The following is a 13603-nucleotide window of genomic DNA, read 5'->3' on the forward strand; positions in this document are numbered from 1 at the left end:
TTCTGTATTATGTTGTTACTCTTAACAATAAAGTGGATGCCCCTTCTAGTGTAATGAACTATTGTCTTTAACAATATGCTGCAGATTTGGTGTTGGTCTTGCCATAATGGTGCTGCTCTCCTCAAGATGTCAGCTCTTCCCAAAGAACAAGATGACAACACCCTGCAGATGCAGAGAATCTTCTTGGAAGGGTCAGTAGTAGGTCCAACACTTGAAAAAATTGCTTGGTGTGATTCTCCTAACTAGCCTTTATTTCAGTAATGTTCTGTATGCTGGGCTTCTGTTCAATCTGGTATGAGTTAAATCTTGCTTCTTAAAAACAGTTGGTTTCCAAACAAGTTGACAAGGTAGAATGGATGGTTCCTAATATTATTTATCTTCTGTGAAGGTGATTAGACAAAAACCATGGTCTAATTGTGTACGACTTTAAATAAAAAATCGTAGAAGCACCAAATTAGTACTTCTAAATGTAAAGAGCTATCTCAGCATCCAGGATACATAGTCAGTGCCTATGTTTCACCTGGCCTTCAGAATCGATTTTGTAAGCTTTCATGAGCTGTGAAGGAGAAATGGTATAAATTAGCATTATAGTCCTTTAATGGAATTCACTGTTTTAGCTATAGGCCATTTTGAAAATAATAGTACAATCTAACAAAAGACACTAAAGAATTGAAAGTTCAGGTGTATGCAGGGTAGCTCTAGATAGCTAGATTCCAGAGTCACAAAAGTCTATTTTTCTCTTCACTTATTGCAAAGAAAGTTTAATAGACTGAATTGATTTTCAGTCTTATGCTCTGAGCTAGGAATGTTAGTTTTAAAAATGAAATTGATATTATTAAACATCAGATATTGGGAACTTTATTCATTGCAACCAACACTAATTAAAATCATTTATTTGGTTTGAGGATACACGATAGTCTTTACAGGGAATCCCATAGTTGTCACTTTTGAGTCTAGGAATACATTTTATTATTGATGCCTTCATCTCAGTCATAACTTTTTTGTCAGTTGAACTATAAATTCCATAATGTGATTGCCCGGGGCTAAGGCTACCCTAAACCTTGGGGTCCCATCTTACAACCTCTTCAGTATATAAGCTATTGAAATCTGCATTTGAGGCAGTTCTCTGAGTTCCCCAGGCAATTACAATGCAGAATGATCCTCCCTTTCACTAAGATCCAGGTTATTCAATATAGTGCTTGAAACTGGTTGTTAAATAAGGAGCCAAAATGTATTCAAAACTTCAGGTGACTTACAAACAAACCACAATCCACCTGACATCAGTTCTAAGGTTTGGTAGTTAATACAATATAAGTAGTTCTGCAGGCTCAGAAATCAAAGGTCAGTTTGTTCTAGTTCAGATGTAAAAACAAATAATCATTTTGAAAAGAAGTTGCTTTCTATTTCCTGGCATGTTCCAGGGGAATGAAGGGGAATGCTGAAGCAAAATCATATATCCAGTGTTTACACTTGTACCCAAAGGGTCATGAATTGATATGTAAACAGGTGAATTGCAAGGTTATTTTTCAATTTTAAAATGGTCCCTATTAAGCCTTCCCAATCAGAAGTTATATTTTCTGTCTATTCAGGATGTATAAGACAATTGATAAACCTCCTTTTGAAGCCTTGAAAATTGAGGACCTTTCAAGCAGTCTGCCATCTCTGTCAGAGATCCAAGTTGCATATACTAGATTTAAGCAATTGTTTTTAATTGGTAAGTGAAAATGTTACTGAGAAAGCCATAGAATACCTGAACTGGGAATGTCATATGTTTTGTCCAGATACCAACAATCCAGGCATACTCACCAATACTGTATTTGCAATGTGGAATTGTGTTAGCTATTTGCTTATCTGTGATAGGTGGTGTATCTGAAACAAAGGATTCATTATCTTTAACATAACAAAAATAATTTTTCAAAAAGAGAAAAGAAAAAGAGCCACTTATAACCAGTGCTTGTATACATATAACCAATGCTTGTTTTTTTCTTTTTGATACTGTTAATCATTATGTACTCTATTGTTTGTGATTATGTTCTTGTTCAGTTGTGCTCAGTATTCAGTCCTTTACATCAAGTTCTAGCATCAGTTACTCATTCATTTTGACTGTGATGTTGCTTACATTCATGACTTGCTGCTCTAGTTTATACTTTGACCAAGAGAAATCCTGATGCACAAGCATTGTTGTGTCTCTGAAATTTTCTACTTTATCTATAGTTCATTAACTGCTGAAACATAAATAGATAAATGTTTTTTTCCTCCCTTCAGATAACAGTGCAGACTTCTGGGATACAGATGTAAAATGGTTTTCATTACTTGAGAGTACAAATTGGCTAGAAATCATAAGGTTGGTTAAGTCCTTATTCCATAAACGTAAGCTATAGGTACATCTGTGAAGGCTTATGTTACAATAAATGGCTAATCTTTAAGAAGTCATAGAACCTTATTTAAACAACTGTGTCTATATATTAATGTTGGTTTAGATCTAGCAAATGTTAGCTATGATAATGGACAACTGTGTAGGATCTTGACATAATATCCTGACTTCTCAATATAACTAAGACTGTGTGCTGGAGATAATTATATTGAAAAATTTATTCTTTCTTGTTCTAGGAGGTGCCTGAGAAAATCCATAGATGTTGTTGAATTATTAGAAGCACAGAATACCAATGTTCTTCTTTTAGGTAAGACAAAGATTACATCTTTTCTGCCGGTGTGCCTTCCACCTCTCTGCTAGCTAAGTAACTGAAATAAAATATGATTCTTAAGTATATACTGAAAGGAGGATATAAATTGTCCTGATTTTCTTTTAATGAACTTGCATAAATGAATGAAATGATTTTTTTTAATTTGCAGAATTTTATGATTCCTACACTGTTATAGTATTTTTATTAGCTGACTTTTGGTCCATGTAACCTGGTCTGATAGAGCATCATTCAAAGAGGGAGAGCTGAAGCTCTTTCTCTGTGCCTCATCCCACAGTTTAGTCAGATGCTTGCTGTTTTAACTGTACTGAAGATACAAAGATTTAGTTTAAGTTCCACTAATTTCATTGCTAAATTCTTCCTTTTCTAAACCAATTAAGACTGATTTAACTTCAGATGCTCCCCTCATTTTCATCTATGAATTTGCATTGCACATGTTTGGGAGGTAATTTGCCATAACAGTTTAATTACTGCTCCCTCCCTGAAAAGAGCAGCTAATAAAATCCGTAAAAGAGTATATTACTCATTTTTCAAACTACCATTTTGGTTTCACAACCACTTGCATAGGTAATGGCAGAATTCCATTCTGTACTTTGAGAGTTCTTTGAATTATGCAGCAGAAGCCATTGAATTGAAATGAAAATTTTAATTCCTTTACAGAATGGGTAGATTCTTTGCTAGTAAGCAAAATTTTCCTGCAGAGAATTCACGAGTCTATGCACACGATCCATTCAAGACTGTGCATGATGCATTTGACATAATTAAGATCAGGTTTAGAAATGAGGTAAATAAAAGCATGTTCACATGATTGACATTTTTTTCTTAGAATGTGGCTCAAGCTGACATTCATTTTTTTATTAATATGTATACAGTGTCCTTTGCTGTGTTTCACTGGATGGTGTGAACATTTTTATTCCAGCAGGCTTTTATTTTACTAGTGAATAATTTACTATTTGTTAAGTGCTGAACCTGTCTTGCACATTTTAATGGAATGTTGCATTTTATAATTGACATTTATCAGTATGCTGCCCACAGTATTGTGTAACTTATTAGAAGTCTGATATATTCCTCAAACTTCTCTGAGCCCCACATAAAGAGTAAATAAACAGTTCCTGCCTGAAAGCTTCTATTAGACAAAATACAATAAGGATAGACAGGGAGGAGAAAAACAAGGGTTGGGTAGGTATGTGTGGAAGAAGGTGGCCTTTCAGGAGCTGGTCTCTTGTGATACAGGGCTTAATGTTCAAAACTAGCACTAGCACTTTAGCCGGGAAACATACTAGCAGCTGGCTTGGCTGACAAATTATAGGGGCAGTAGAACTAGTCCCAGTGAATCATGCATCCCTATTGTGGCCCAGAGGCAACTTATATACAGTATATATTTTAATGGAAACCTCACATATAACATTTTAGCAAAGTTTTTCCCAAGCTCCACAGTGCTCATCCAAGGGAGGTTAGACTGGCTTCATCACTATTGTCCTCCCAGAAAGCAAAGTCTGTTTTTAATTCTGGCAGACTGTCAATAACTAATTATTGGTTGCATGAAAAGGACTTTGATTTATGTTGTATTACTTTTATTTTACTTATTTCCTTGTGCTGAATTTTTAATAATATTATTGAATTGCATTTTAACAATTATTTTAATGTATATTTCTATTTTAACTTTTTTTATGTCCAGTTTAATCTTGTAACACACCTTGAGCCCTGGTTCTGAAGAAAAAATGGTATATAGACAAAACAAATAGATAATGACTAATTGTGACCAAACAAACAAGTTTCATTTATATGCCACTTCATACCAAGCAGGGACGTAGCCGGGGGGGGATCTTGGGGTCCGGACCCCCCCTTCCAATAGAAAAATGAATGGTGTGTGCTGCTGCACCGCCGCACCCAAGCCCCATTATAATGGTGGCACTTAGTTTGGACCCCCCTTCCTAAAATTCTGGCTACATCCTTGTACCAAGCTGTTTCTGTCTAGCTAAGGTTGCAGCTGTCATATTATTAAAGCTGAGAAAAGTTGCTTTGAGACAAAGAGTTTCCTAGAGCATCTTAATTTTAGTGCTGAGGCAATGAGCATGCCCAGACTATAAACCTGATTCTGTGAGACCTGTGGTGTGGGTGCACGGGGTGCGAACCGTACCAGGTGACACTCTAAGGGGAATGACACCACTGCTTCTCAGACACATGCATTTTAGAAGAAATGGACTGTAGAATTTGACTGTATATCTTCAAAATGTGGAAGAGATGGGGTGAATGGGGTGAGGCTCAGTGGGAGGAGAAAGGAGAGCCCCCAAGGTATTTCTTTAATTAAAATTTCAAATTGTAATTTTTAAAAAAATCAAAAAATTATTTTTAAACAATAACATTTTATCAAATTTTCACTTTAATCACATGAAACTATGTATATGCAAACATATTTATTCTGTATATATGATATCGTAATTTAAAGGTATACATTTAATTTTGCTAGTTGCCACAACCATTATATTACATTCAGTGATGTATGGGAATTACAATTTATAAGTAAATTAGTACAAAAAACATGACTAAGGATTCTGTATGGTGTGGTATGGGAGAAGGTCATAGGGGGGTGACACTATGAGTTACCGCACTGGGTGAAACCAACCCTAGTGATGCCACTGTCAAAGATGTCTAAATGTCAGAGACATTCTTAAACAGGCTGAGAATCATTCATTGGCATTGGGGAAAGACTGGATCACAAACAGTAAAGCTTCCATCTTGTCTGGAATAGCTACTTAGCACTCTATGGCTGTACTCATGCACTGGTTTGCAATGGTTGCATCTGTGCCTGCATCTAATGAGAAAAAGAAAGCTGAGATGACACCTTATGCCTAATTGGGAAAACAACTTATCCCAGCAGTAGATACTAAACAGTATAGAAGAAATAGGAATGTTCTGTATTGACAGCTAAGGGTTTGACCAATAACATCCCAGCCCCATGTTGCCTGAAGGGTGGTATGATAAATGATATCAAAAGACAAAATCACAGGTAGAAATCACTCAAATCTGCCCTAACGTGAATGGTATATAGCAGTACAGTACATATAACCTTGATATTTGCTAGCTTGACATTTGTAGATATATTTCAGTTTGTGCAGCCTGAGAATGTGGACATGGTCCTTGGACTTAGCCTTAAGCCTAGACAATCAGGATGTGGATAGGATCCCTGAGAGCCACCCAGTGTGTACTAAGTCCATGCCCTTCCTGACTTATAAAAAGAGCCAGGAGGGACTAGCTGAATGGGTAAGGGGAGTAACGAATGCTTCATTGCAGCAACATAGTTTCCATCCTTCCTAAAAGAGACTACAATAATTGAAAAATCTTTCCCCAAACTCCATAATGCTAGAGATGTACTGATCAATCTCCTATATCTCTTTTGGGAATTGGTTTGGAGCTCATGGTGGTTTTCAGTTTGCAGGAATTCCTGTATGAAACAGATCAACTAGATCTACTTCACTCTAGCTTTGGGCTTGGTTGTAGGACAGGGACAGTTTGTGTTGTTGGTGGATGACTTATCCTGGACAGGTATAGTGTGTCCCTATTGGTTCTGCTGGACCTCTCAGCCAATTTTGATACAATCAACATGATATCTTTCTGAGTTCCCTGTCAGGGATGGGCTTTGGGGACCTTTTTGGTCTTCAATCCTCAAAAAGTGGTATGTGGGGCTCCTGTTCAACATCGTGGCCATCTAGTTTATGGTCCCCCAGGGCTTTGTTTTATTCCCTGTGCTGTTCAAAATATAGAAACTTCTGGAGGAGATTGTTCACAGTATGGGGGTTTGGTCATCACCAATATGCTGATAATACCCCCCCCCCCAACTCTCTCTCTCTCTAATTCCAAGGAAGCCATTTCAGGGCTTAACTGGTGTCTGCTGTCATTGATGACCTGAAGCTTGTTACAGACAAGATGAAAGTGCTCCTCATCAGTCAAAAGGCAGATTAGGAAATAGAGATTTAGCCTGTGTTAGATGGGGTTACACTCCTCCTGAAAACTCAGGTTCGTAGCTTGGATGTACTCCTGGACTGAGCATTGTGCCTTGGACAGTCAGGTTTCACTGGTGACCAGGAAAGCATTTGCACATTGAAAACTAGTGTTCCAGTTCCTGGAGATGGTCAGATCTGGCTGCAATGACACACACCTTGTCTAGAGTCTGTTTGGATTACTGTAACCCACTTTGTAGGGATGCTTTTGGAAGCTGTTCAGAAACTTCTGTATATTCAAAATGCTGTGGCCAAAGTGCTGACCAGGGTTGGTTTCTGCCACAGGGAACATACAGTTCCTTTCTTGAAACAACTTCACTGGCTGTCTGTTTTTGGGCACAATTCATAGTGCTAGTTATGACTTAGGTCCAGACTTTTGGGACAGTTTCATCTTGTATGAGGTTGCCTGCATTTTAAGATACTTAGGAGAAGACATTCTCTCTGTCCCACCACTTTAACTTGTATGTTTGGTGAGGACAAGGCAGCTTTCTTGGTAGCTTCCCCCTTCTGTGAAATTTTCTGCCATGCATGACTAGGCTGCCCCCTCCCAGTCGCTTGCCACCATTAATTAATAACCATTTTATATGAATAGGCATTTGACTGGATATGTGACAAAGTCTTTTAATGGGGTGTCCGTGCTGTATTTTTATTGTTAATGTCGTGTTTTAATTATTTTGCATTATGTTAAAGTACTGCTGTTTTAATATGGTAGTCTATTGATTTTTAACTTTCTTATCATTAGGGTTTTTAACTGTTTTGTTTCTTGATGTCAGCTGCCTTATGTCAGGAGAAAGGGGGAGGAAAGGGGAGAGAGAATGAAAAGTTGATGAAAGGTTCAAGAAAGTTCATGGAGTTACTCTCTCCTGTTTTCTTCTCAACAAATATTGTCTCATAAGATGACCAGGACAGTTTCTGTCCCAAAGCCAAGTTTGAAATCTAATTGAAATGTATGTATCTAGCTAATCTGCTTCAACAAAGGAATTCCTTGACCACCATTTTCTTGAGTACTTCGCCTAGGAAAAGATGGTTAGCCCACTGCATTGTAATTAGTATCACATGGGTCCAGGTTATATTTTTCAGGAACAGTTAATTTATTGCTTCTTTTAAAGAAGCTGGAACCAATTATCCTCTCAGTACATAGGATTGCATTATAGGTCTTATTTCTTCTCAGTTAGTTATTTTTAATCATGTAGGTTTATAATTCAGGATTCTGAGAACTGCTTGAGCTGTGTCAAAGAGACCGCATACACAAATCCAGTGAGATTTTTTTTTATCATTACCTACTTCTCAATATAAAAGCAGTTTGCCATGTGTGACTATTTGCAGTTCTCTAGATTCAGATGAAAATATACTATCAACTTCATGTACTTTATATTCTTCTCCTTCCACTGATAAGCTCACCTGCAGAATCTTTAAAAAATGGTACTGCTGCTTTGGCATGTTAAGAGTGCTCCCTATATTGCTTGATTATTTCTACAAGCTATACTATGGAAAGCTAGGATTTGAAAGAATGTTTCCCCTCAGTCTCCTCATTTTCCATCTTCTTTCCCTTCCTCTGAAAGACTTTGTATCCAGAATGTGGATAGGATGGGCTGTGCATGCCACGGCTGTTACTCATCTCTTTGAGACATCTCTAAGACGGGACTAGACCCCTTCATGTTGTTTGTCTTCAATGTCCAGATTCAGTGCTTTGATAGAAATGGGCTAAGCCTCCATCTCTTTGTGGTGGTCAGGACCATGTGTCATTGTTTTAAATGATGTGCTGCTATGGGCACTTTGCTGAGGCACATCAAATAGCTCTGTTCAATTTTGAAGCATGGCCCTAGTTAAAGCAATCTTCTGGTTTGATACTTTGACTTCAATGAGATACTTGCTTCTTTCTTCTGTCTCATCGCCTTGTTTTCCTTTCAGTGAAGACCCTATCTTCTGCTCTTCTATTTTCTCCACCTGTGAGTAATACTGTTGGCTAGTCTACATATTGGTAGATTAGAGAGGTTGGCACAGAGCATTATTGTTGCTGTTCAGTAATCTTGTCACTCAGCCAGAGCAAAACTGGTGCTTTAAAGTACTTTTCTCCTGGACAAAAACAGGTGATACTTCCTAGAGTCTCCATACTTCATACAGTTCTTCTTCATACAGTTGTATCCCTGCCACATTCTACACAGTGTCATACAAGTTCTTTCACCTTGCGCTTATTGCTATCTGTAATGCTGGTGTGGTACACAGTCCTCTTGTCTGCCTTGACTGCTGTGAAATACTTGCTTCTGTGCATGCTGCTTTGATATGTATTCTCATGGTATATGTAACTATCAAAATAGAGGAAAATTGACATTTTAAAAAATTTTTAAAGTACTTCATATTTCTGGGAAAATAATGTTCTGGTCACTACTACAAGATTTCATGTCAGTTTGTAGATTATGCTAATCTTAAATCTCTTTCAGTTTGTGGAAAGATCTCTTAACAGAATGGTCTGGAATTCAGTAAAGTCTTTTGAAGAGTGCTAAAGTGACCAGTGCATTATTGTGGGCATTCAGACTTTGTCTTAATGGACTTTTTTTATATAACAGTTAATTGTAGTGCCCTTAGATGGCCTTAAAAATAACTTCAGCCTGAAATGAAATTTGTCTCCTTATATCTAGAGGACAATGCTTCTGACCTGTGTTGTGTGATCTCCTGTCTTGTTCAAGTTATGATGGATTCATACTGCCGGACAAAGCTAGGATTTCAGAGTCTCATTCAGAAAGAGTGGATCACAGGAGGACACACTTTCTTGCATCGATGTAATCATTTGCGGCAAAGTGATAAAGAGGAGGTATAGACTGTGTCATGGCAAACTTCTTATCCAATTGACTTCTTATCTGAGAAGGTTTCTCTTTAGATTAAAAAAAACTATCCTGCTTTTTTGTAATTGCATGTAAGGTGATGTATAATGCAAAAAAAGCACCATTAAATTAAAATAAAGTAAAATAAATGAAGGTACAAGCATAGTACAGTCCACCCTTCCTTTACGTGGGGGATCTGTTCTGGACACCCCTGCGTAAAAGGAATATTGTGTATATGCACAAGCCCCATTTTAAAGAATGGGGCTCATGCATGCCCCATGAGCCACGCCACCCTTTTCCCCAGCACCGCTTTCAGTGTATGCTGAAAGCTGCGTAAGGCACGCCTGCGTATAACACAGGCACACTATAGTAGCAGTCTTATAACCTCCAAGTTTGTCCTTAGATGTTTTAAGTAAAGTGACTCCTAGAATAAAATGATTATAACAGTCTAGTTAAAAATTAGTAGAGACTCCCTTGGTGCCATAAACCATATCTCTGTTGACTTAACAGTAAGGGAGGAATTGGAAACAAGCTACAGATTTGGGATTAGTTCAGTCCTGATGAATGTAACACACAACACAAATATGATTAGTAAAGTTTATCCCAGGTTTCCTTATTCTTGTTTTTTTCCCCCAGGCACCTGTCTTCTTGTTCTTCTTGGACTGTGTATGGCAGTTGATCCAACAGTACCCACCAGCATTTGAATTTACAGAGACCTATCTAACTGTTCTGTCAGATAGCTTGTACATACCCATATTTAGCACCTTCTTCTTCAATTCTCAACATCAGAGAGACACTACCTTGGTAAGACAGAACAGTTAGAGGGTGGTACATTATTGAATTGCTGTTAATTATTGCTGAATTTTTTCCAGTCTTATAAAAGTAGCAGATTCAAGAGTACCAATATCAGTAACAAGTAAAGTATCTTTGCAGATTTTGATTTTGCTCTAGTACACAATCCTGTTACATATAGTGGGCTCTTCCTTTATGCAGGGGCTCAATTTTGGCATAGGAGCCACTTTGGATTCCAAGACCTGTAGAGCATACCTCCCTCATGACAGGTTCCTCAATCTCAGGTCTGCAATCCGTTGTTGCCTTGCCTCCCGGCGCATCACTGCCTGAACAGCTCAGGTAGCCCTCGGCCACATGGCCTCCACCACATATGTCACGCCCTGGGCCCATCTCCGCATCTGTCCCTTACTGTCGTGGCTTCTTTCAGTTTTCAACCCGGCCTTCGACGACCCATGGAAGTGGTTCACCATGCCCTGTCGCCCAGTCTCTCCACTGGTGGTTCAAGCCACACAATGTTTTGGTGGGCATGCCCTTCCTCCCACCACAACCTCAGTCTTCTCTGACCACCAATGCCTCAAACATGGGCTGGGGAGCCCATCTCAACGACCTCTCTGTCAACGGCAAGTGGTCCCCAAAAGAGCACCAATTGCACATCAACACGCCCGAAATAATAATTAATAATAATAATAATAATAATGCTAGCAGTTCAAAAAGTACTCAAAGCCTTTGAATCCTCTCTGTAGAACCAGGTCGTCATCCTCCTCATGGACAACACGACCATGATGTATTACATCAACAAGCAAAGCAGTACCAGGTCAACCACCCTTCTCAGCCTCACCCTCCAAATCTGGAACTGGTGCATCCGAAGGCGGATCTCCTTGCAAGCCATACATCTCTCCGGAGAGGAGTGGTAGCAAAGCTACGAACAGATAGATCAGACACGATCCTGATCACCTCTTGGTGGCCAAGACAGCCGTGGCTGGCCCTGCTTCTCCACCTCTCCCAGATCCACTTCTGGCTTCTGCCTCTCTGTCCCAACCTTCTCGTTCTTCACGACGGTCGGGTTCACCACCCTGACGTGGACACTCTCTGTCTCGTGGCATGGAGGTACCGGTCCGAGAAATCATTTTGGCTTCCGGAAAGCTTCCACTCAGTGCTCCTACGCCTTCAAGTGGGAATTTTTTTGGCTTTTCTGTCCTCAGAGGGACTCACCTGTTCGGAGGTCACCGTCTCTGTTGTTTTGGACTTCCTCCACCACCTCTCAGCATCTGGATTTTTTATCTCCTTAAAATTCTGCCTCGCGGCCATTTGTGCACACTTTCAATTTTCCAGCCGCCCATCCTTCTTCACCGACCTGCTTGTGAAGAAATTTTTCAAAGTCTTTGCCAACCTAAGACTGCCAGCAGTGATCCTGATCCCTACTTGGGACCTCCAGCTCACCTTAGCAGTGCTCACTACCTCACCCTTTGAGCCTCTGGCTTCCTGTGACCTCAGGCTCCTCACCTGGGAGACAGCCTTTTTGGTAGCCATCACCTCAGCATGCTATGCCAGTGAACTTTGTGCCCTCTGTACAGATTCTCTGTACTTGAAATTTTTCAAGGACAAGCTCGTCCTCTGTCCGAACATTTCCTTTCTACTGAAAGTTGTGTCCACCTTTTATCTGAGTCAGGACATCATCCTCCCGACACTAGCCCTGAACCCAACCACTGACACCAAATGTTGGCTCCATTCCTTGATGTCAGGCGGGTGCTAGCCTTTTACCTCGACAGGACTGCATCCTCTCGTCATTCCCCAGACTTTGCGTCTGCTACTCCAACCCCAAAATGGAGCTTCCAGTCATACCTCAACATTTCTCCAAATGGTGACTTCCACAATCCTTTTCTCTTGCGAGATCTTTGGGAAGACTTCGCCTGCTCGAATTTGAGCCCATTCCACCAGGGCGGTAGCTTCATCTTCAGCCTTCCACTCCGGAGTTCCCTTGGAGGATATTTGCAAGGCTGTGGTATGATCACAACCTCTGACCTTTATCAAGCACTATTATTATTATTATTATTATTATTATTATTATTATTAACCTTTATTTATAAAGCGCTGTAAATTTACACAGCGCTGTACATACAATCTTTTTAATTGGACGGTTCCCTGCCCTCAGGCTTACAATCTGAAAAGACACGACACAAAGGGAGTGGTGGTGGGGAAGCGGCTTCTCTAGTAGGATAATACATATAAAATACATAGCAATGCAGGAAATGATTCAATAAAACAGGCAACAAAAGAACATCAAATAGCAAGTGACAATTATGCAATGCCTGGGAACGCTGCCCTGAACAGGATGGTCTTCAACTCCATTTTGAAGCTGGTTGAAGAGGTGATGGCTCTTGCTCGCGGGGGAAGATGGTTCCAGGAGTGAGGGGCAGCAGGTGAAAAGGGGCGGATCCGAGATGGGGCAGAGGAAATCCTGGGCTGAGACAGCAGACCTTGACTACCAGAATGGAGGGCCCGAGTGGGAAGGTGAGGAGAAATAAGGTCTGATAAGTAAGGAGGGGCCAGTCCATGGAGGGCTTTTAATGTTGACAGCAGGAGCTTATACTGAATGCGGAAAGGGAGGGGGAGCCAGTGAAGGGATGCCAACACAGGAGAGATAGGGTCACAGCGGTGGGCGGATGTGATAATGCGTGCAGCTGAATGCTGGACAGAAATTAAGGGACGGAGGTGAGAGAGGAAGCCCTGCCAGAAGGATGTTACAGTAATCAAGTCGTGAGATCACTAGGGCATGGGCCAGGATCTTGGCAGTAGAGGCGGAGAGATAAGGTCGGATTTTAGCAATATTGTACAAAAAGAATCTACAAGCCTTGGCTGTGGTCTGGATCTGAGGGATACATGACAAAGAAGAATCAAAGATAAAACCAAGACTGCGGGCTTGTTGGACTGGTTGAATAGAAATGTTGTCCACGGAGACAGAAAAGGAGTGTTGAAGGGTGGGCTTAGGAGGAAAAACAAGAAGCTCTGTCTTGGACATGTTGAGCTTCAAACGCCGGTGGCGCATCCACTGCGAGACAGCTGTGAGACAAGACAAAACTTGCTGTACAAGCCTTGGAGAAAGGTCAGGGGTGGAAAGATACAACTGGGTGTCATCGGCATACAGATGGTAGGAAAAACCAAAAGAGCTAATGAGGTTTCCTAAGGACAGTGTGTAGAGAGAAAACAGAAGGGGACCCACAACAGAGCCCTGAGGAACTCCAACAGATAAGGGAACAGAGGACGAAGTCTGACCACCTGCAACCAC

At 40.2% G+C, this 13603-nt stretch overlaps 1 protein-coding gene across 4 annotated transcripts in view; it reads left to right on the plus strand.

The window, feature by feature from the left end:
- MTMR12 (myotubularin related protein 12) overlaps positions 1 to 13603 on the plus strand; it is a 43944-nt gene that overhangs the window by 22984 nt on the left and 7357 nt on the right. For all 4 annotated transcript variants that reach the window (XM_089496891.1, XM_089496908.1, XM_089496897.1 and 1 more), the window contains 6 exons: positions 85 to 191; positions 1590 to 1714; positions 2266 to 2344; positions 2611 to 2681; positions 9343 to 9515; positions 10162 to 10329. In XM_089496891.1, coding sequence (XP_089353017.1) covers positions 85 to 191; positions 1590 to 1714; positions 2266 to 2344; positions 2611 to 2681; positions 9343 to 9515; positions 10162 to 10329 — 723 coding nt within the window. The remainder of the gene's footprint in view (positions 1 to 84; positions 192 to 1589; positions 1715 to 2265; positions 2345 to 2610; positions 2682 to 9342; positions 9516 to 10161; positions 10330 to 13603) is intronic.

This window comes from Sceloporus occidentalis, unplaced genomic scaffold (genome assembly GCF_023333645.1).
Source record: "Sceloporus occidentalis isolate IW3139 unplaced genomic scaffold, rSceOcc1.0.p SCAF_1, whole genome shotgun sequence".
In the NCBI taxonomy this organism is placed as follows: domain Eukaryota; kingdom Metazoa; phylum Chordata; class Lepidosauria; order Squamata; family Phrynosomatidae; genus Sceloporus; species Sceloporus occidentalis.